This window comes from Oncorhynchus tshawytscha, linkage group LG12 (genome assembly GCF_018296145.1).
Source record: "Oncorhynchus tshawytscha isolate Ot180627B linkage group LG12, Otsh_v2.0, whole genome shotgun sequence".
NCBI lineage: Eukaryota > Metazoa > Chordata > Actinopteri > Salmoniformes > Salmonidae > Oncorhynchus > Oncorhynchus tshawytscha.
Window position 1 is genome coordinate 28,062,657 of NC_056440.1, and position 22,131 is coordinate 28,084,787.

The following is a 22,131-nucleotide window of genomic DNA, read 5'->3' on the forward strand; positions in this document are numbered from 1 at the left end:
TGCTCACCTGCCCACTTTCCTGGTGGAGCTGCTGCTGGAGGTAGAGGAGGAGCAGCTGTAGGACTTGGACTGAACTGTCCCCACTAGAAAACACAGGGAGGTGGTGGTGGTGAGACCACACAACACCATATATGGATAAAAAGAGTGATAGTAATCAAATGATGATGAAAATGCTGATTTAAATTAGTAGGAGGCAGATGTGCTGACTCACCGTCTGTTTTCTTCACATAACTGGCCTCCATGATGGTGCTGTGAGCTGTCCTGCTGCCATCACCTAGACACACAAACATAGAAATACATTTGAAGTATTTCATCTGACTTGGGAAGATCATGCACGGTTAAATACAGGATAGTGTACTGCCCAAATATGTCAGCCATGTTGTCAGCCTAATACATGGTGTATGATTGGCTTACCAGACTGGGCAAAGCGGTCTGTCTTGGTTACTTGGCTGAGGGTGGAGCCATCAGCTGACATCTCCACCTTCCTCATGACCACCTCTCCAGCTCCTCCTCCCGTACGACCCTTCTGAGTATGCTCCGCTCTCTGCTGCCGAAGCTCCGCAAGACGAAACTCCCGCTCCTTTTCTCTCTGGTCTGAGATAGAGGATGGGAGGGAGGGAGTGTCAGTGGAAAAAGAGGGAGAGGAAGGCACTCAAGTTGACAGCCTCTCTCTGCTACAAAGCTAGAGGTACATTTCAACATTCTTTCCAAAGTATCATCACAGACAGCCACCCACAGGTGAAAGCCAAACACAACCAACCCCAGGCTGTGGTGGAGCACGTGCTGGACAAACATATCAAAGTGCAAACAAAGACTCTGAACGTCACATCAGGTCACTGAGATACTGGCATAGAAAGGCTACTAAATGCTGTCCAACACACTGATACCATAACACCAGTACTGACCCGATGCCTTGGGGGTTCTAGCAGTCTTACCTGTCCATTTACCTTCCTAAGCACCAGACCCACCGAATAACTCATTATCACTGAATATTCTTCAGGTCTCTCATTTACGTGGTTAAGGGCAATACAGGGATGAACTGGCTGGTTAGCTACTGAGCACAAGGAACATTCTCTGACACAGAGTTCTGAGTCCTTTCTGGAGTGTCAAAGAACAGTCAGCACTATGCACCCAGCCAGCCATTATGTGGAACAACATGAGGTGTGTTTGCCCTGTGGCAGTGACATCATGACAAACATCATGACTCATGCGTTTTAACAGATGCATTATCATATCCCTCATTGTCCACCATACAGGCTCCTCATGTCCTTGGTTTCTGCTGGTCAGTTCATGATCAATGTGTATCACTGAGAAAACTCAATGACGAGCTTCAAGCACAATAACAGCACTGGTAGGACAGTATTGTTGACAATGAGGGGATACAACCAAGTGGGACATTGACAAATGACAAAAAAGGATGCATACTGTATTAATATAATCCACACAAACACAAAGGACGTTCCTACCTATTTCCTCTTGAGTACATCCCAGTTCGGCCTCTGAGAGCAGGATGCGAGAATGTGAAAATAAGAGCAGAAAAGAAGAGGATGGAAATAGCGAGAGATGAGGCAGGTACATAATGCAGACTAGATTTGATGAAGGTCATCTACCAGCAGAGACCCAGCAGTTAAAATAATGATAAAAGGAAGACAATGATGGAGAAAAGACAAGACGGCAGAAATATGAAGAAATAACAAAGAAATGGATAAGGTAGAGTGAAAAAAGCAGTGAATGAAGAAATGAGGTTGAGGTATAGAGTGGTCAAGTAAGTAGAGAGCGAGAGATTGAGAAAGGGCAAGGTGCTAGGAGTTGCAGAGGGGGAAGGGACAGGAGGTTGGTTAGTCTGGCTGTGGTCTCACTCTCACCTCTCTTCCTCTTACGCAGATCTCTCATGGCCTGTCGGATCATCTTCCTCTCCTCAAAGTCCTTGGACTCATCCAGCTGTGGGAAAGAACAGGACAGGTGGAAGGAATGAGAGGGGTCGGTCTTCGGACAAACTCTGTCACATAGCTCCAAATATCCACATACAGCACACACTCATACACAGTGTAGTGCACGCACACACTCATACACAGTGTAGTGCACGCACACAGAAATGTAAGAGTATGACCATTCCAAATGTACATTTTCCCAGCAGACCAGATTTAACCCCTCACTAATACACATAATCAACACCAGATTCCAACAAATCTGGGGATTTGAGGACTAAGTGCGTGTGTGATATGGGGAGGGGAAAGTACCATTTTATCCAGGAGCTCCTCATCGTCGATGGCGGCCAGCTGTTCTGCGGTCAGTTTTCTGGAGAACTCTTCGAATTTGTCCCGAGGTGGCGCATAGGAGCCGTTGGGTACAGCAGCCGGGGGCTGACAGCAGGCCACCTGCACTGAGGGCTCCACTGCCAACACGGGCTCTGAGGCCATCTATGAGGGAATTGTGAATTATTTTCAGGTTATACAGATTTTAAAATCAGAATTGTCATCCATTTTAGACTGAAAAACATGGCCAACGTTTTATCCTCAGCTAAGGGTCAATGTCAGTGGCAGCACAGATAGACGCATACAAAAGCCCATTAGCGTTGGAGGTCAATCATACTCAAACAATTCCCCAGCTGATGAGAAACCATAGGACCAGGACACACCAAGCCAGGGGAAGAGACAAAAAAGGGAAGCTTCCAATCCATCAATCCCTACAGCTATGTTTACAGAAAAGACACAGAGGCTTGCTGACATTTAGGATGGAATGAGCACCAGAGGATTTCAAAAAAACTTCCTGGAATCTTTGACAGTGGGAGGGGGAACATGTACACTCATGCCTCCCCAGGCCCTCCAGATCCTCCCCAGGCCCTCCAGATCCTCCCCAGGCCCTCCAGCTATTCAGTCTTTGTCACAGAGAGTGAGGATTAGTATACAGCAGGGGCACGGTATCCTGCCAAACAGTTAGCTCACCCATCACTGACCCCTTCTGACTGACACCCTCTCAGTCAGTCTAAACCGTACGAGGCTTCCATGAACAGAGGGCTCATGTCATGTCACAGGGGTAAAGCACTACTTTGGCTATGGGCCCAGAGAGCTGCATTAATGTAAATTATGTAGGATAGACGCCAGCTCCATTCTCCCACAGGATACAGGACTATACACACTACAGCACTGTAAAAGCACAATCACATTGTCCAGAAGCCGATAGCGCACCCAGTCAGTGCTGTAACAGACAGGAGAGAGATGTAGGGTTTTTGTGTGCCTTCACTGCTGACAGGCGAAGAAAGGAGATGAGTCATGGACATAAACACAGCATAGTCTTCCATTAAGATACCACTGTCTGGCTTTTTAATCGTGTATTTTAAGGGGCCATAAAGCCTATAGACATCTTGAATAGATTTCCATATGGTGCCACATGCCTTCTGCAGACTACAGAGGCTTGGCTGGTCTGCCTCTAGACTGCTGCTTTTGTTGTAACAGAGTCCAGGTCCAGATTTAGCCCCAGACTGCTGGCACTGTCCCCATCAGCTCACACCCTCCACCCCCTCGCTCTTCTCAGAGTCTAGCCAAGGAGAGGGTGCCCACCCAGTGTGATCCAGGGTGGCCTCTGGTTCTAGAGGTCTGGACTGAAACTCAGGGGTCTGACCCATGGGACAGGTCCTAGTGAGAGCCACTTGACCGCAGTGGAATGTTATTGGACATGGCCCTGCCAAACAAACAATGCCTCACTGGAAGAGAGTGTGGCCATGGCGAGGTTAAGGGTGAAGGAGAGGACATATTCAACTTAAATGGTTATAGAATTCATTGGTGATTAGGGTTACAGTTATAGTGACCTAGGAAGATATATTTTATTTGTCTCTCTAGGTCTCCCAACATGAGAATGGACCTCATATTCAGAGTGGCTGGTGTGCCTAACACTATGCCAGTGTGTAAAAGTGTCTGTAGACCCATAGGACTAGGTTGCACTGGGGAAACAGAACTGCATATATGATGAATAATTAAACACTGGGAAAAAATATGGGTATTCAGTTTTCTTTAATGAGCATGAGAGTGGACATATGCTAAGGGTGTCTGGTGTGTCTAACATTATGCTATTGAGAGTGTCTTTATAGACCTACAGAACTAGGTTATGTAAGCGGGTGAGACAGAAGTGTATCTATATAGTACCTTGTTGTGAAGAGTAGGGGTTGGGTAAGGTCAGCCTCCATGCACCCAACTCATCCATCTGTGACATGGCTGAACTCAAAGAGAACAGCTTCCCTGGGTCTGGAGAGGCTGATGGACAGGACCAGCTGAACTGGCAGCATTACTGGGCCTAAGAACCCAGTCCAGCTGAATAACTAGAGGTAATACCAAATAAATACCCTTCAATATCCCTTAAAATGTCCTCAACACACACACACACACAACACTGTCACTCGTGACCAAAACAGCAGAAAGGTCAGCAGGTTTCAGAGCCTATCAGTGTTAGCTGTGTTTAATACCATTAGAAGGTACAGTTGAAGCCAGAAGGTTACATACACCTTAGCCAAATACATTTAAACTCAGTTTCACAATTCCTGACATTTAATCCTAGTAAAAATGCCCCGTTTTAGGTCAGTTAGGATCACTACTTTATTTTAAGAATGTGAAATGTCAGAATAATAGTAGAGAGAATGTTTATTTCAGCTTTTATTTCTTTCATCACATTCCCAGTGGGTCAGAAGTTTGGTAGCATTGCCTTTAAATTGTTTAACTTGGATCAAACGTTTCAGTTAGCCTTCCACAAGCTTCACACAATAAGTTGGGTGAATTTGGCCCATTCCTCCTGACAGAGCTGGTGTAACTGAGTCAGGTTTGTAGGCCTCCTTGCTCGTGCACACTTTTTCAGCTCTGCCCACACATTTTCTATGGGATAGAGGTCAGTGCTTTGTGATGGCCACTCCAATACCTTGACTTTGTTGTCCATAAGCCATTTTGCCACAACTTTGGAAGTATGCCCGGGGTCATTGTCCATTTGGAAAACCCATTTGTGACCAAGCTTTAACTTCCTGACTGAACATCTTGAGATGTTGCTTCAATATATCCACTTAATATTCCATCATCTGTTTCCATCCTCTGTTTGCCATCTCCTCTGTTTTTGTGAAGTGCACCAGTCACTCCTGCAGCAAAGCACCCCCACAACAGGATGCTGCCACCGCTGTGCTTCACGGTTGGGATGATGTTCTTTGGCTTGCAAGCCTCCCCCTTTTTCCTCTAAACATAACGATGATCACAATGGCGAAACAGTTCTATTTTTGTTTCATCAGACCAGAGGAAATTTCTCAAAAAACTACAATCATTGTCCCCATGTGCAGTTGCAAACCGTAGTCTGGCTTTTTTATGGCGGTTTTGGAGCAGTGGCTTCTTCCTTGCTGAACGGCCTTTCAAGTTATGTCGATATAGGACTCGTTTAACTGTGGATATAGATACTTTTGTACCAGTTTCCCCAGCATCTTCACAAGGTCCTTTTGCTGTTTTTCTAGGATTGATTTGCACTTTTCGCACCAAAGTAAGTTAATCCCTAGGAGACTGAACGAGTCTCCTTCCTGAGCAGTATGAGGGCTGCGTGGTCCTGTGGTGTTAATACTTGCGTACTATTGTTTGTATAGATGAACGTGGTACCTTCAGGCGTTTGGAAATTGCTCCCAAGGATGAACCAGACTTGTGGAGGTCTACAATATTTTTCTGAGGTCTTGGCTAATTTCTTTTGATGTTCCCATGATGTCAAGCAGAGGCACTGATTTTGAAGACGGTAGGCCATCCACAGGTACACCTCCAATTGACTCAAATGATGTCAATTAGCCTATCAAAAGCTTCTAAAGCCATGACATCATTTTCTGGAATTTTCCAAGCTCTTTAAAGGCTCATTCAACTTAGCGTATGTAAACTTCTGACCCACTGGAATTGCAATACAGTGAATTAAGAGAAATAATCTGTCTGTAAACAATTGTTGTAAAAATTACTTGTGTCATGCACAAAGTAGATGTCCTAACCGACTTGCAAAAACTATAGTTTTTTAACAAGAAATTTGTGGAGTGGTTGAAAAACTAGTTTTAATGACTCTAACCTAAGTTCATATGAACTTACGACTTCAACTGTAAGTAACAGAGGGCAGAAAGAGAGCCTCTAAGTTCGCTGCTCCTTGGCTGGCTTTCCCCTTACCCTAGTCATAACAGAGCAGAGCTGACCTTCTTGACCTGGACTACAGCAGGCTGCAGGGTTCAAGATCACTCTGACTGCCTCTAGAAGATTGAGGAGCATTTCAGGCCCAATCTACTAGTGCCCTAATCACAAAGGGTCTGGACCAGAGGGGGCCTGATGGTGTGACATTGCTGTTCCACACCTGAGATGTAAATCAGAGAGCACACCCTGGCTGTGAACCATCAGAGATGGGTTTTGTTCAGTATCTGACCAGGAGTACTGTAAAGCGCGAACTCTTAGCCACATATCCCATAATGACGAGTAGAGGTAAGGAGTTTCTAATAGATTGAAGTGTAGTCCAAGTCCAACAATGTTTGGGACTTCTTTTTGAGGAGAGTGCCAAAGAAACATAGGGAGCCCAGTGTTTCGGCAGTAGACCAGAGGCTATCATCATGACCAGGCTGTTACTCAGAAGATTAAATGACAGCAAACAGGATACTTCCTCCCAGCACAGGAAGTGTGTCCCCTGACAAGATGCAGGGACAACACAACACAATGATAACCAACACTGAGACGTCAGTGTTGATGGCTGGTTACAATGTGCTCTAATCTGCAGACTGAAGCTGTCAAGTGGAGCACTAGTACAGCCAATAAAACCATAAACAAACCTAGACTGATCAGATGTTCATTAGTACCAGTAAGACATGGGAAAATGTGTCATTCAAGATTTCAGATCAGAGGAAAAAACCTAGGTGTCAAAGAGGGAAGAGAGCCTCAGTAAAGAGTAAAAGGCTGGAAATTATGCAGATAAATATGATGGCGGGAGGGGGTCCATACAGCCAGAGAGAGAGAGGCGTACCATGCTGTTGCTGCGTGAGATGCCTCCTAGTCCTATCAGAGAGGAGGTGGAGGAAGAGCGACGTGTGGCAAAGGTGGGGGACAGGGACAGCCTCAGGTTCCCAGTCTAGCCCATCAGGCGTTTTAGGGATGAGGGGTGTGTTGGGTGGAATTTTGGAGGTCATTCGGTGTGGGCTCCGCGACAAAGGCTGTGTAAGTTGGGGGTTCAGGCAGCTCCACGGCCTGACACAGAGCTTCCACCTGGTGGGCCAGCCTCTCCTGCTGGATACGCAGCCTCAGGTTCTCCCCCTGCAGAGTTGCCAGAGCTGTGGAGAGAGGAGCCACGCGTTCCGCAGCCTTCTGTAGCCGTCCCACAACCGCCCCCATCACACTCCTCCTCAGCCTGCTCTTGGGGTAGCAGGTCCCCTCACCGTCCTCCTCCTCAGCCTGCTCTTGGGCTAGCAGGTCCACTCACCGTCCTCCTCCTCAGCCTGCTCTTGGGCTAGCAGGTCCACTCACCCTCCTCCTCCTTCTCAGCCTGCTCTTGGGGTAGCAGGTCCACTCACCCTCCTCCTCCTTCTCAGCTTGCTCTTGGGGTAGCAGGTCCCCTTCATCCTCCTCCTCAGCCTGCTCTTGGGCTAGCAGGTCCCCTCACCCTACTCCTCCTCAGCCTGCTCTTGGGCTAGCAGGTCCCCTCACCCTACTCCTCCTCAGCCTGCTCTTGGGCTAGCAGGTCCCCTCACCCTACTCCTCCTCAGCCTGCTCTTGGGCTAGCAGGTCCCCTCACCCTTCTCCTCCTCAGCCTGCTCTTGGGCTAGCAGGACCCCTCACCCTCCTCCTCCTCAGCCTGCTCTTGGGCGAGCAGGTCCCCTCAGCCCCTCCTCCTCACCCTCCTCCTCCTCAGCCTGCTCTTGGGGTAGCAGGTCCCCTCACCGTCCTCCTCCTCAGCCTGCTCTTGGGGTAGCAGGTCCCATCACCCTCCTCCTCCTCAGCCTGCTCTTGGGCTAGCAGGTCCCCTCACCGTCCTCCTCCTCAGCCTGCTCTTGGGCTAGCAGGTCCACTCACCGTCCCCAGCCTGCTCTTGGGGTAGCAGGTCCACTCACCCTCCTCCTCCTCCTCAGCCTGCTCTTGGGGTAGCAGGTCCACTCACCCTCCTCCTCCTCAGCTTGCTCTTGGGGTAGCAGGTCCCCTCACCCTCAGCCTGCTCTTGGGCTAGCAGGTCCCCTCACCCTCCTCCTCCTCAGCCTGCTCTTGGGCTAGCAGGTCCCCTCACCCTCCTCCTCCTCAGCCTGCTCTTGGGCTAGCAGGACCCTTCACCCTCCTCCTCTTCAGCCTGCTCTTGGGCGAGCAGGTCCCCTCACCCTCCTCCTCCTCCTCAGCCTGCTCTTGGGGTAGCAGGTCCCCTCACCGTCCTCCTCCTCAGCCTGCTCTTGGGCTAGCAGGTCCCCTCACCGTCCTCCTCCTCAGCCTGCTCTTGGGCTAGCAGGTCCCCTCACCCTCCTCTTCCTCAGCCTGCTCTTGAGCGAGCAGGTCCCGATCATCTCCTCCAGATCAGACTGCGCACATAGGCTGTCTGGGCTGCCCACCAGAGAGCCTCTGAGGCCGTCAGAAAGTCTACATTCACACCAGGCATAGTGGGTAAATGCTCTCAATATCACCAGTCACACTGAAGGTCTGATACTGTTACAATGAGATGCAAAACCTTCGCTATCAACTCAGCGCTAGGAACCAACTACTGGAATCGGGCTCTAAATCGGGGGCTGGGTGTTGAGTTTTTGAGTATGTATCCCCTGGGAGAAGAGGACAGTAGGCTTTCTCTCAGTCAGCCTGTTTATAAAAACCCTCCAAAACAACTCTCGTTCTTTATACCCCTCACCAATCTCCACTCTTCAGGGACCTGGTCCCAGACAGCCAATGAGCATGCACGGAATACAGTTTCTAAGGCAGCAGAGGCCCCCACCCCCTTTTTTTCTCCTCAGGTGCCATAGACGCATCTAATTATCACTGGCCCTGTCTATTATTCCACTGAGCCAGTCAGGGCCTGTGGGACTAGTGGGGGCCAGAGGAGGAATACTGGTGGCACCAATTCAGAAACGCTCCCTCCCTCCCTCAACTTTTATTTAGAGCCTTTGTCCTTTACAACTTGATTGGCAGGCGACTGGGGCTTTGGGCATGGCCGACTGGGAGGGCTCAGCTAGCCTCTCAGGCTTGACATCATGAGTCAGTTGAGCTGCATGGGTCAGGTCATAGGACAGGCCACCAAGGGTAAGTAGAACCAAAGAAGCACACAGAGCCATGAGAGAGAGACCGAGGGTGGTGAATGCGTTGGGCTATAGAAAACCTGATTCTAGCTGACCGTGGCTGTACAGAAGGCTCTTGCAAAAGGCCAGCTGCTATCTGCAGTGTGCTTGCTTTGGAAGTTGCTGATAGAATATCACAGTGATTGGACCAGCTGCTGTTACTTGTGCATGCTTCAAGTGCTTTATCTGTCAAGTTGAATGCTTTGAGACAGCTGAATAGTCTGTGTCTTCATGAGAACGTGTGAGTCCAGTATGTGTTTGTTTGTGTACGTGTATCGAATGCTTATACCAATTACAGAACAGTAGGTGTGCACGAATCAAATCATTTTAAATAGCTCAAATTACAGTATATCAGGTGAACAATGTTAACGCAACACAACTATGCCCGCTGCATGAAAAGCTGTTCTTTACCCCTGGTACACACGCCTAAATGGTGCTTGGCTATGTCATAAAGTAATAAACAATGAGTTATCATTCAAATAGCTACTCAATTAAACTCTGTTCACTGAAAACAAGGAATTGTAACTCAATCATTAAAAAAATAAAACCGTTTTATTCATTTGACATGGTGGTTTATTCACTGTATGACCCTGGAGAGTGTTGTTTTCCTGGGATTTAATGGAGAGTGGAGCAGCCTCCAGGAACAGCGAGCCGGCCATAGAAACTGTGGCAAGGCATGCCAGGAGAAGTGGGTCAGTCTCCGTCAGGGATATCACCCTAGTCTGGCACACACACAGAGTGGCATCTGAACAATGTGACAAGGTTTGTGTGTGTGCATGCTTGTAAAAATTATAACATTTTTTTTGTGCGAGGGAGAGCGAGAATAGTCGGAGACAGAGCGAGTTCATGTGTGGATGTTCTCTATATCTCTGGATGTTCTGTATATGTTTAATATTGCAAGTGTCTGTATTTATGCCCCAAGGCACACCTGTGTGAATCAGATGGACATTAATTCCGTGTGTCTCAGAGACGAGAAAATGTCTTTGGCCGTTTTGACCCCGCTGTAGTTATTTACGAGTGTCTAAAAGTCAGCAGCTTGGCTGGGTTGGCTGGGACACCCTGGCCCCCCTCCAGGGGAAGAACAGCAGAATGGGATAAATGCTCTTAGAGCACAGCTTTAAATCACATGGCCATAAAACTCCAGGGATAAAACAGGAACACACTGCTTCTGACATTCATGGCTCCACAGATCAGGATCATCTCCAAAATAGGCAGAGCCCCCCCCCCTCCTCCTCTACAAAGTTCATACAATAGGGCACATGTGTGCTGGTTGGGGGTAACCTATCTTCAGAGAGTATGTTCAGGCTGTGCTGCCAATAGGGAGATTAGTGGGCTATTTGACTGAGGGGGCAGGACTGACAGTTAATCATTCACTGTGGGACCGTGGCCAAATAACCCAGTACAGTGTTGCCAGTGTGACCCAAGGCTCTGCTGTGACCACCATGCTCACGGGAAAGCTACTTACTGCCTGTCTGTCATCGCCACAGAGACAGAAAGATGGCATTATTTATAACCGAGGGCACGGGGGCAGCAGACAGCCTGAACGTGTGGGTGGCAGAGATGAGCGGGTGGGTGGCAGCAACTCTTTACAACACTCCCTCTTTTTCACTTTCCCTTAGCCTCAGTCTCTGTTTCACCTTTGTCTTTCTGTACTTTCTCTTTCCATATTCTGTCCTCTCTCACTGTCTCCCCTACTTACCAATCTGTCAATCTTACTTACCCTCCATTTCTATCCTTAATGCTTCCTCTTTTTAATGTCCTTCTACTTACCATCACTAATTTACCTCTCCCTCACATGCTTCTTGCTCGCTTTCTTCAGAGTTGATGCGTTTGTATTATTCTGCCCATTGTAAGACTCAATGCTACCCTATCTGCATTATCCCAGTCTCAAAGCTTATGATCTAAAGTAAGCTGTCATTAAGTAACTGGTTGTGTATAGGGGTGATAATGGTAATAAGGTTTAAAGACAGACCACCAGAGAGGCGCAGAGGACCACCCACACAGATCACAGTCTGTAGCCTCATTTACCAAACACCAATAAAGACCAACTAATCCAAAACAACCCTCTTGTCATAAATCTCTGATTGCAGGACATCCATAATAGGACTGTTCCATCAGTGTATACATCAGACAACCCTACATTCCTAGAGGAAAGAGGACTCTGAATGAGGCTCACTGTCAGTTCCTGTTGATGGTGGCACTGGAAGCCAATCCATCGTCCTGGTAAAGTCGTTGTAACACACCCTTGAACTTCCATGGGCCCGAGAGACTGTGTGGACAGGTGGTGGGGTCTGGGCCCTGGGCAGAGTTACAGTGCAGCAACCCAACGCTCCCCTGCTTGATGCTAACCCAGAGTGAAAACAGTGACTGCCAGCATGCTCACTTTCAGAATCCAGGGAAAGAGTGGAGGCCCACCGGTGGCTCTTCCATACTCACAGTAATCATAGAAGACATGACACCTCATGCGAAAGTCAGTACCAGTGTTCGTTCTGCTTGCTTGTTCAGCAACGTTTGCATCTGCATTACCTACCCGCTAATATGCTAATGCAACATGCCAATGCAAGCAGAATGTACAGCGTGTTACACTTTGCTAGCATGTGTCAAGTTCAAAGGCTTAACCCCTACCCTGCCAGAGCTGTATTACAATCGCATTAGTAGCATAATAACAATTTAGGGCTTAAGTAACAGTAACTGATACACCATGCTGGTGACTTGGGCTGAAAGAAAAGTCCCCAGTGTGTCTACACAAAAATGAACACTGGCCTTGTGATCTTATTCACAAACCGTGTGGATTCCAGCAGTACACATTCTAAACCACAGCACATGGTTTTAATACCTGTAAACAATAGAAGTGGACGTACCGGTATGCAGTGGTTCTATCCATGACAATCACGAGGTACCAAAATTCACCACTGATATTTGGAAAAATTGAAATGAAATCGTAATACATCAGACATATTTTTCACTCTCCACCGTAGTTACCTACTTGTCCTGACGACGCTTAGCTCAGTCAAGTATACACCTCATCTTCTGCAGAATGAATGTATGCAGTCCTGCCTCTTCCTCGGTCAGACTGGCTCAGTCTGTCTGTGTGTAAGAGCCATCAATATGTCTGCATCTGTCTGGACGTGTGTGACTACAGGGTTAACTGCTGGAGACGGTTTCTGTGCAAAACCTTTACAACCCCCCTTCCCCCAAGCCCAGCCAGCGTCCTCCCAGCACAGCCCTGATAAACCAGTCAGATCCCCTAATCAGATTGCTGCCCCGCCCTTCATGGGGGGGTGGAATACAGGACAATTAATGAGTGAGTAAACTTGACTACACTTCTCCCTTACCCTCCATTCACTTCCTTTCATTCAATCGCCACAGAGCTTTTTCCTTCATGGAAGGAAGGGAAAGTAGGCAGACTGAAGACAGAGTCTCACCCTCACTGAGAGGTCAGGGAACTGCAGAGCCTGGGTGGTCTCTTCCCTCTGCTCACGACCTCAACTAACCCATCTGACTGGAGACATCAGCACCAATCATCAATGAACCTGATGACTCTCCACCAATCACAGTGCCTGAACCCTGGTTGATGGTAGAGGGACTCAGGGTTTTTTTACAGTATGAGAAAAGATGAAGAATCTGTGTCCTTGTCTAGTTGAGTGGGTAGAGATGAATCTCAGGAGGGATGAGACAAAAAGAGAATGAAGAGTGCCCAGTGCACATCCCTCCCTCTCCTTTACTCTCGCTGTATGTTTATCATACCATACAAGGACAGATGTGACCCCTCAATTTTTTATTTTATTTAACTAGGCAAGTCAGTTAAGAACAAATTCTTATTTACAATGACGGCCTATCCCGGCCAAACCCAGACGACACCCTATGGGACTCCCAATCCCGGCAGGTAGTGATACAGCCTGGAATTAAACCAGGGTCTGTAGTGACGCCTCTAGCACTGAGATGCAGTGCCTTAGACTGCTGCGCCCTTGGGAGTCTCTCTCCCTGACCTCTCAGAGAGGGTGAGAGTCTGTGTCCTCAGGGTGCCTACTCTCCCCTCCTTCCATTAAGGAAAAAGCTCTGTGGTGATTGAGTGAAAGGGAGTGTACACTTTTAGAAAATCGCTCTATCGGCATCTGAGGCACTTGCTTTTAGGGACCTTTGGGTTGTTCAATTCAATAAAACTAAGCTGCAATTGAAACTTCAAGGCAAGTGGTAAACCAGGACTGTTCAACTTACAGTCCAACATTGATAGCTGCTATAGGCATGACATGCAGAACTCCTGTTTGACAGGTTATGTTATGGACATCACTCCCGGTCTATCTGCCAGGTCAGGATACAGTTACCTTGAAAGAGGATCCGTAGGTAAGGCTGGAGGAGGACATCTTGAAGGGGGTCGCTCTGAGGCCCAGGGTCAACTCTGGAGCTGAAATGTCAAAAGCTCGATAAAAACACTGTCATTTAAAAACAATGTCATAGCACACCACCAGTGTGTATCCATAAATATTTACAACAGACTTGCCCCTAAGCCTTTCTTTTGGTATATTGGACATGATGATGTTCCCATGTCCCTGAGTGTGTTGAGGGGGCCATCACTCACTGACATGAGCTGCCATGGTGATGGGAGGTCTCATATCTAACCAGTGAGTCACACTATGGACAAAGCCGCCGCTAATATAAACACTCATGTTCTATCCCTCTCTGTATGGATACACACATTTTCACGTGACCAGTGCACTAACACCCCACCCACATAGTAAGCTGGAGGCCATCATAAGACAGCATCTGTCAGTTTAACCGCAGCTATAAAACAGAAGTGCCTGTTTGATCCGTTCCAGTGTTCTGTACTGCACACTCAGCAAGGACTGTTGTGCAGAGCTGCTGGGAGAACTAGTCATTTTCCTAGCCTATCTTCAGTCTGTCAGGGAGCAGGGAGCTTCCAAAATAGGACCCCAAAGCCATTAGAGCAAATTAGGCTTAAAAGCAACAATGCCGGCCTCTTGAAGAAGCCCAGTGGAGCTGTCAGAGTGTCTGGGAGGAGGGGAGGGGTCATCAGAGGCTGTAGTGGTCCTATACAGGCAAGGTCTTATGTGAACGGTTTGGGTTGGAGGTCCTGGTGGCTGGAAAGAGCTTGAGAACAAGACTGGCTTTTTGGACAGATCTCCACAGCAGGCTGCTTCTGAGATGCACCAAGACACTAACATACACATACAGAAACACATACTGTATTGACAGACACAATCAAGTAGGTGTCCTGGAAATGCAGTTTTAATGGCCGTTTTCTACTTTTACGTTGACAACGCTTTCCTGGATACAATGGTACAGTGTGAGTGTTTGACTGGCATTTACAGTGGTCCACAGACCATAGTCTGTTGTGGACATCGCCAACTCTGCGGGATGCCACAGCGTAGTCGTGTTGTCGAACATACGGTAGCTAGCTACACTCTAGAACTGCCCGTTGTTGTGTGTCCCTAATCCCATATGACTCTCCCACCCCCCTCCACACAGTGTGCCTGTCCATCACAGACACAATGCTGCTCCATATCCACAGCAGACCCCTGCTCCCACACACGCTCCCTGACCCTGGCCTGTCCTCAGCCTGGGGTTCAGCCCTGCTGCTGACTGCCCCCTGCGGCGTCTCTGGTCTCCCATGGCAACAGGGATTCCAGTGTGATCTGAAGGCTGATATTTGCATGTAGAGGTGGAGCTGGGACAGAGCAGGAGACATATCTACACTGTCTGCCTCCAGTCCACACACAGGCACAGTGCATCTGATCTGCTGCAGTACACTGGGCTGGAGGGATGGAAAATGTCCCTCTATGTTCCACTGGTAATGCTTGTTGATCTATTCTAAGATTCAGGGGGAAATTCAAGGGGGTTTATATCATTTCAAATATCAACTTCTGTTTTGGGATTTAACACATATCCATCCAAATCTGTGGTCTGTAAAGAGAAAGAATCTGGAACCAGAAGTCTTATCTAGCATATCCATCACCAAGTACACAGCTCAAAGAAAGGCCACAGTATACCACCCAGCACAACATGTCTCTAATGTGCCCAGACGGTAGTGAGTGATGTTTGGGAGGGAGGAGTGTTAGGTAGTGCTCCTACCTGCTCTCTGACCTATGGGGTTGGTGGAGATGTGTGGGGCCAGGTTGCCTCTAGAGGATGAAGAGGTGGTGGTGGTGCGCCCATCTTTGATCTCGATAGTTAGGAAGGTCTTCATGTCGGGGTCTGCCGCTCCCTTGCTGTCCCGCTGTGCAGATGCTCTCCCTGGGGTCTTGTCTTCCTTTGAGCCGCCCGAGGCGTGCCGCAGCTTTTCAGCCGCCTGCTTTGCCCCGCCTACATCGTTCAAGGGTTGAGCAGCGCTTTGCAGAGGTTTGGTGGCCACGCCCCCTGGATGAACTGTGCCCTGGCATTGGACATGGTTCTTTGAGGAGGCGGATGAAGAGTAGGATGTAGAGCCTACATGGGGTCTCCCGGGTCTGTCTGTAGGGGTGGTGATGGATACTACTGTGGTCACTGCTGTCTGCTTGGCTGTCCCTGCTGCTGGCCCCTCACTCAGCTGGGTGGCTCTGCCTAGGACTCGGGCACTGGGGGCTGTCGCGTTCCTCAGAGACTGAGAGCCCCTCTTCAGGACCGGGACACTGGGACTGGGCTCCGTGAACTTACGCATACGGTCCCGCACAGAGTTAGCCCGGCCGAACGGGGCCAAGACAACCGGCTCTTTCTTCTCAGGAACTGCAAAACAGACAAAGCATGAGTGGAAATGATTTAAACACAGTAGCAAAGAACAGAGGAACCCAGACACAGTCAAGTAATACAAACTCAGTAGTTAATTACCCAGCCCCCCTGGTACAGCTGACACACAAAGACTGGAAACATTTCAAAGTCTTCAGCAGGGCAATATGCCTAAAAGTCCTCAAACTCAAAGCAGCACTCTTACTGACAGCAGCACTCTTCTCATGCTAAAGCACTTTGCAAATCCCTTGACTTGATTTCCCTTCTCTCGCTCTCCCCCCCTCCCTTTTTCCAGACCCCCTCCTTTTCTTCAATCCCCCTCGCCCGCCCTCATCTTCAGTGCGTCAGCTTAGGCCATTAGCTGACAGATTTGCTCAAGTTCTAGGTTGCCTGAGTGTTTCTGGATTCATGCTCCTTTCTGTACAGCAGAGCGATGGTCTGATTTCCCCACATGTAGGGAAAGGCTCCACACTCACTTAGAAAAGCATTTCCTTCCCTCTTAATAATCTCGATTTAGTGTTTTTGAGAATAACAAGCTTTTAGGAGTCTGGGGACACAGAGAGGAGAAGATATATCTTGCCATCCAGTCCTCTAGCGGTGAGCCCTCAACCCTTCCCCTGTATGACTGGCCCTATACGGTCATGCTGGCCCTACAAAGCTCCTCTGGATGGAAGCCATTAAACTGATAGGAGTTAGGTAGCAAGTCTTCTTGATTATATTAGAGGAACAGCTATAACTCAGCAGTGCTAAGGGGCTCAGTTCATTGATCCTCTGGTGAGAGGTCTGTTATCAACACTGCTGGTGGAGTTTCACAGTAGAGCACCAGAAATGAGCCACAAATCCACCCTGGCTCCCACTTAATGTCAGGCAAAAACATATACACTACCGTTCAAAAGTTTGGGGTCACTTAGAAATGTTCTTGTTTTTGAAAGAAAAGCACATTTTTGTCCATTAAAATAACATCAAATTGATCAGAAAAACAGTGTAGACATTGTTAATGTTGTAAATGACTATTGTAGCTGGAAACGGCAGATTTTTTTATGGAACATCTACATAGGCGTACAGAGGCCCATTATCAGCAACCATCACTCCAGTGTTCCAATGGCACGTTCTGTTAGCTAATCCAAGTTTATCATTTTAAAGGCTAATTGATCATTACAAAACCCTTTTGCAATTATGTTAGCACAGCTGAAAACTGTGGTTCTGATTAAAGAAGCAATAAAACTGGCCTTCTTTATACTAGTTGAGTATCTGGAGCATCAGCATTTGGAGGTTCGATTACAGGCATCCAGTGTCTGTGTTCTTTTGCCCATCTCAATCTTTTCTTTTCATTGGCCAGTCTGAGATATGGCTTTTTCTTTGCAACTCTGCCTAGAAGGCCAGCATCCCAGAGTCTCCTCTTCACTGTTGACATTGAGACTGGTGTTTTGCGGGTACTATTGTGAGGCAAAAATGTGCTTTTCTTTCAAAAACAAGGACATTTCTAAGTGACCTCAAACTTTTGAATGGTAGTGTATAGATAAGGTTTGTATCTGCAAACATGCTCACCTGCATCATTTGATTTTCTGAGAGGAGTGAGTAAAGTATATCTGACCTGAAGGGGGGGGGGGAAGAGAAGATTCAATTAGAACATAGCAATAAGCAACACAGGGCAATAGTGCAGATCCATGGGATGGCAGGGAGGATCGTCAACATTATGTAACAGTTTGGCGCAAGGGAGGCGCGTTTGGGGCTGATCTTTTTTTGGCTGAGGGGCCATGGGGCCTAGATGTGCCTGAGCCTTCATAGCGCAATGTAAACACATGGAAGATAAGCATACCATATTGCAGAGTTCTATAAAAGAGCCTGGAGCTCGTTGGGTAAACACTCCCCATAAGGGCAACAACGTGGCGTCATGGTGACCCAAGTCTCTGATGAGGCCATTGAGCAAACAATAGAGACTCAGAATGCTTCAGCAGCCATCTCCTGCCTGTGTGTTTGGCTGTTGCTGGGCAGCCCCAGCGGCTCTTCCTCTGACAGCAGGTGAGGAAAACCAAGATCTGAGGGGAACCAGAACCAGCTGAGCACAAGAAAGGATTTGGGCCGGCTCTGAGGTGCTGAGTTTATTTGTGTAGCCAAGTAACCATAGTCAAACAGAGCTTTTAAACACGTACAGAGATATTTTATATGTTTATAGCTGTCAACGTTACAAAGATGCTGCTGAGAATGGTGCTTCAAAAGAGAGGGAGGGAGAGAGGGCGAGAGGGAGACATGCCATCATAGCTCAACACCCCCCTCTAGTGGTGTGATAACCTATATATTCTACCTTTCTACCTAGAGACACAGCAGATCATGTCAGCAAGCATTACCCAGAGAGATTCAACAAGACTGTACCTTCTGTTCCTGGATGTCTCCTCTTTCCTTGGCACTGCCATTGAGCAGGCCACTGTGGGAGTCTGGGGCTTTCCTGAACAGGACAGCCCCATCAGGCTGATAATGGTTGGTAGTGGTGCTGTCCTGATGGGGCTGGTCTGGATGGTGGTTGGTGCTTTCAGCCTCGGAGTCTGTGTTGGAGGAGGAGCTACTCATGGTCACCTCTGGCTGCTCTACTCGGCTCCGGCCCACAGACAACACGCCCACGCTCAGGTCAGACGTCCCTGAGTCCAACCGTTTCCGTGACAGGAGCCCTGCGCCGTCGGAGGTCTCAGAGCCCAGGGGGGCTGGCGGTCCCATACTGGAGTCTGATGTGCCAGAGTCCAGTCTCTGTCTGAAGTGGGACTCTGAGGCCCCAGAGTCCAGTCTGCCTCTGTGGGCGGAACACTGGCTTCTGTCTGATGCTCCAGAGTCCACCCTGGTCCTGAAGGCTGAGCCCAGGCTCTTTTCTGATGCTCCAGAGTCCACCCTGGTCCGGAAGGCTGAGCCCAGGCTCTTTTCTGATGCTCCAGAGTCCACCCTGGTCCGGAAGGCTGAGCCCAGGCTCTTTTCTGATGCTCCAGAGTCCACCCTGGTCCAGGCTGAGCCCAGGCTTTTCTGATGCTCCAGAGTCCACCCTGGTCCGGAAGGCTGAGCCCAGGCTCTTTTCTGATGCTCCAGAGTCCACCCTGGTCCTGAAGGCTGAGCCCAGGCTCTTTTCTGATGCTCCAGAGTCCACCCTGGTCCGGAAGGCTGAGCCCAGACCCAGACTCTTCTCTGAGGCTCCAGAGTCCAGACGGGGCCTGGAGGCCAGGCTGCGTTCTGAGGATGTCGAGTCAGAACGCTGGCGGTGGGATAGGACCACGTCCGGCTCTGATGATGTCACAGGGTCCCGGGTCAGTGGGCGGGTCAGCAGAGGGCCCGGGACTTCATCCCTCACCAGGGGGTCCAGAACCAGAACCATGCCTGAGTTGGAGTTTACAAAACACAAAGACCACAATACAGTGAGTGGAACATACCCATGAGTAGATCTAGTATAGTGCCCGTGGAACACATACCATGAAAATACAACTCTGTTGTGTACAATTCTGTTCTTGCATTTTTCCAGTTTCTCTAACCTAACATAAACAAGATGGAATGTAGGATCACGTGAGGAGTTGCTGGACAACTTGGGAACTGCTGATGAAAATTAAAGGTTTCCGCAGAGGCCAAACCCCCAAGAGCACAGTGTGAGAGACATGTGAGCGCCACTGAGGAGACACAAGGGGATGTAGGCATTTCCTCCACACTTGACTCAATTCCTGGACCAGATGTCTGTGTGTGTAAAAGAGATTAGAACACTAGGTGGTTACCAACCAGCAGGAAGTGCAAGGGGAACTGGAAGTGGGGTGAAATGGAGAATAGAACAAGTTCTTCCCCCCCTCCCCCGGTCTGAATCCAACCTCCTTCATTCCTCCTCCTCTCATCAGGAAACCACACTCCAAACACTGCAGTGCCCACATCCTCCCCCTTCTAGAGCCAGTCTCTAGCTCTCCTCGTGATGCTCATTGGTCAGCATCTTTAACTCTGGGTGCTGTACAGGAACCACAGGCAAGCTGCATAAAGATAGGCCACAGAGTGGAAAATCACAGTGTCCTTACAAGAGACACATCATTGTATGATAACATCTCTGCGTACCCTTTGTATGCCCTATCCAAACAGAGCGTCCAGGTCTGTCATTTTCAAACCAAATCTGTGAAGGAGAGCCCCATTCTGGTCTAAGACGGCCACAACCTCATCAGCTTTTTCAACACTCTCTGAAGGCCTCCCAAAGCTGGGGTCAGGAGAAGCTTTAGCTGATTACTTGAAGGGAGTGGTTATATAATGGGGTTTGAATAAGAAACATGCTTATGATACGCATTCACTTCAAACATCACAAACTAAAATGGCCCCCCTTTCTCACACGAGGCCCTATAAATAGACCACATGACATCAAAGGAAGGCCTCAGTTAAGTCCAATTAAAAGAGAACTATAGTTGAAGGGAGGAACAGCCAAGAAGTTGCAAACTAGTGATTGAAGTTGTTGCTGTTTGTACATCGTGTCCAGTCCATTGTGTGCTGTTGTGAGGATTTCTGGGAAAACCCCCTACTGCTCTTGGATAATGAGAGGATGGTTTTAAATAACCACAATAGTGCATAATGCCGACTTCCCTCCACTCCCCCTTCTTAACGAACACACAAAAACAAAAAACAGCAACAACAAAAGGGGTATTTTCATTGTCGAGGAGTCTGGCTCCCCTGGGACTATCACATTTTAAAAAATGTATTTAACTATGCAAGTCAGTTAAGAACACATTATTATTTTACAATGATGGCCTATCCCGGCCAAACACTCCCCTAAGCCAGACAACGCTGGGCCAATTGTGCGCCGCCCTATGGGACTCCCGATCACGGCCGGTTGTGCTGGAGCCCGGGATCAAACCAGGGTCTGTAGTGACGCTTCTGGCACTGATATGCAGTGCCTTTAACCGCTGCACCACTCAGGAGGCCCTTCCACTGAGCCACTTACAAACGGGTCATTTCCTAAATTACAGCCTTGTCACCAGGGTTGTGCTCAATTCAGAATTGACTCCAATTCACCAAATTCTAATTAAATTGGCCACACCCCACAGGATATGGAATTGAATTCAGTGATTCATGAAATAATAACTTAGACTTTCCTTGATTGTTCATTTTATGTTAGTTCTGGAAATCTATTGTTAATTCATATTTTATATGCATGTATATAATGACATGACATGTTTTAGGTACAAGATGTATATTTGTATAGACTACAACAAACAGAATAGAAGAGGCATTTGAATTTAATTGAATTCTATATTATTTCATTCAAATTATAATTGAAATTCTGTATCCTGTTTACTACTTAAATTCAAATTCAAGATGATTAATTTATGGAGCATTCAATTCAATTCTGTACTGAGCACAAGATTGCTTTTCACCAAACTATGGAGTGTGAGTGTATATATGTGTGCAAGACTGCTGTATATTTAAGTGTGTGTGTGTGTGTATATGTGAGAAGAGAGAGGTAGCGTGTGTGTGTGTGACAGCCAGTGGGCCACAGTACCCACATAATCTTCCAAGTTTAGTCCTCTCTAAACAACGTTCTCCTTCTCTCTGTTAAAAATGACCCCACCCCACCCTATCCATTCCCAGCCACTAACTTCCTGTGTCTGTATCGGCATCCATTTCAAACAGCTCCTACCCACAATCCCTCTGCTCTGTGGAGGTCTGCTCCTGTCTGCCTCTGGCCCTGCCTTCACCCTGGACCAAATTGCATGGTGGGGGCCATGTCAAGAAAGGGTTCTGTTCTGGTATGTGCTTAAAATAGCAGATGTATTACTACTGGGTGTGGGTTCCCCTTTGAACGGGTGATGTTCCTGTTGCGTCTCATAACCCCACTACTACCAGACACTGGCTGATGAGTGGGGTGTTGTGGGCTAAGGGTAAACCACACCACATAAGGTAATTACGGTCAAAGGACCCAGCCAGGGACTGGCCAGGTTCAGGTCAACATTGGGGTAGGTTCCTTGATCAGAAAAATACTTAGCTTTAGCCTTAGAGTAAAAATAACGCAGTAGAGATGGAGTATATTGGTTCAACAAACACTTGCTCACTTTAGAGGCATTCAAATCAGTCTGGCTATAAACACATTCTCTATTGTACTACATGCTCTCTCATAGCCCTTTACCGGTCTTCTCTCATTC

The 22,131-nt window shown here is 48.1% G+C and overlaps 1 protein-coding gene across 1 annotated transcript in view; it reads right to left on the bottom strand.

Annotated features, from left to right (window-relative positions):
* Positions 1 to 22,131, bottom strand: part of LOC112262858 (smoothelin) — a 48,651-nt gene that overhangs the window by 7,251 nt on the left and 19,269 nt on the right. Inside the window, exons 6-16 of the mRNA XM_042331093.1 lie at positions 19,074 to 19,351; positions 18,368 to 19,003; positions 17,543 to 17,588; positions 15,365 to 15,994; positions 13,600 to 13,679; positions 2,241 to 2,420; positions 1,866 to 1,941; positions 1,467 to 1,499; positions 415 to 594; positions 212 to 274; positions 8 to 83 (exon numbers count right to left, since the gene is read on the bottom strand). Of these exons, the coding sequence (XP_042187027.1) occupies positions 8 to 83; positions 212 to 274; positions 415 to 594; positions 1,467 to 1,499; positions 1,866 to 1,941; positions 2,241 to 2,420; positions 13,600 to 13,679; positions 15,365 to 15,994; positions 17,543 to 17,588; positions 18,368 to 19,003; positions 19,074 to 19,351 (2,278 nt within the window). The remainder of the gene's footprint in view (positions 1 to 7; positions 84 to 211; positions 275 to 414; positions 595 to 1,466; positions 1,500 to 1,865; positions 1,942 to 2,240; positions 2,421 to 13,599; positions 13,680 to 15,364; positions 15,995 to 17,542; positions 17,589 to 18,367; positions 19,004 to 19,073; positions 19,352 to 22,131) is intronic.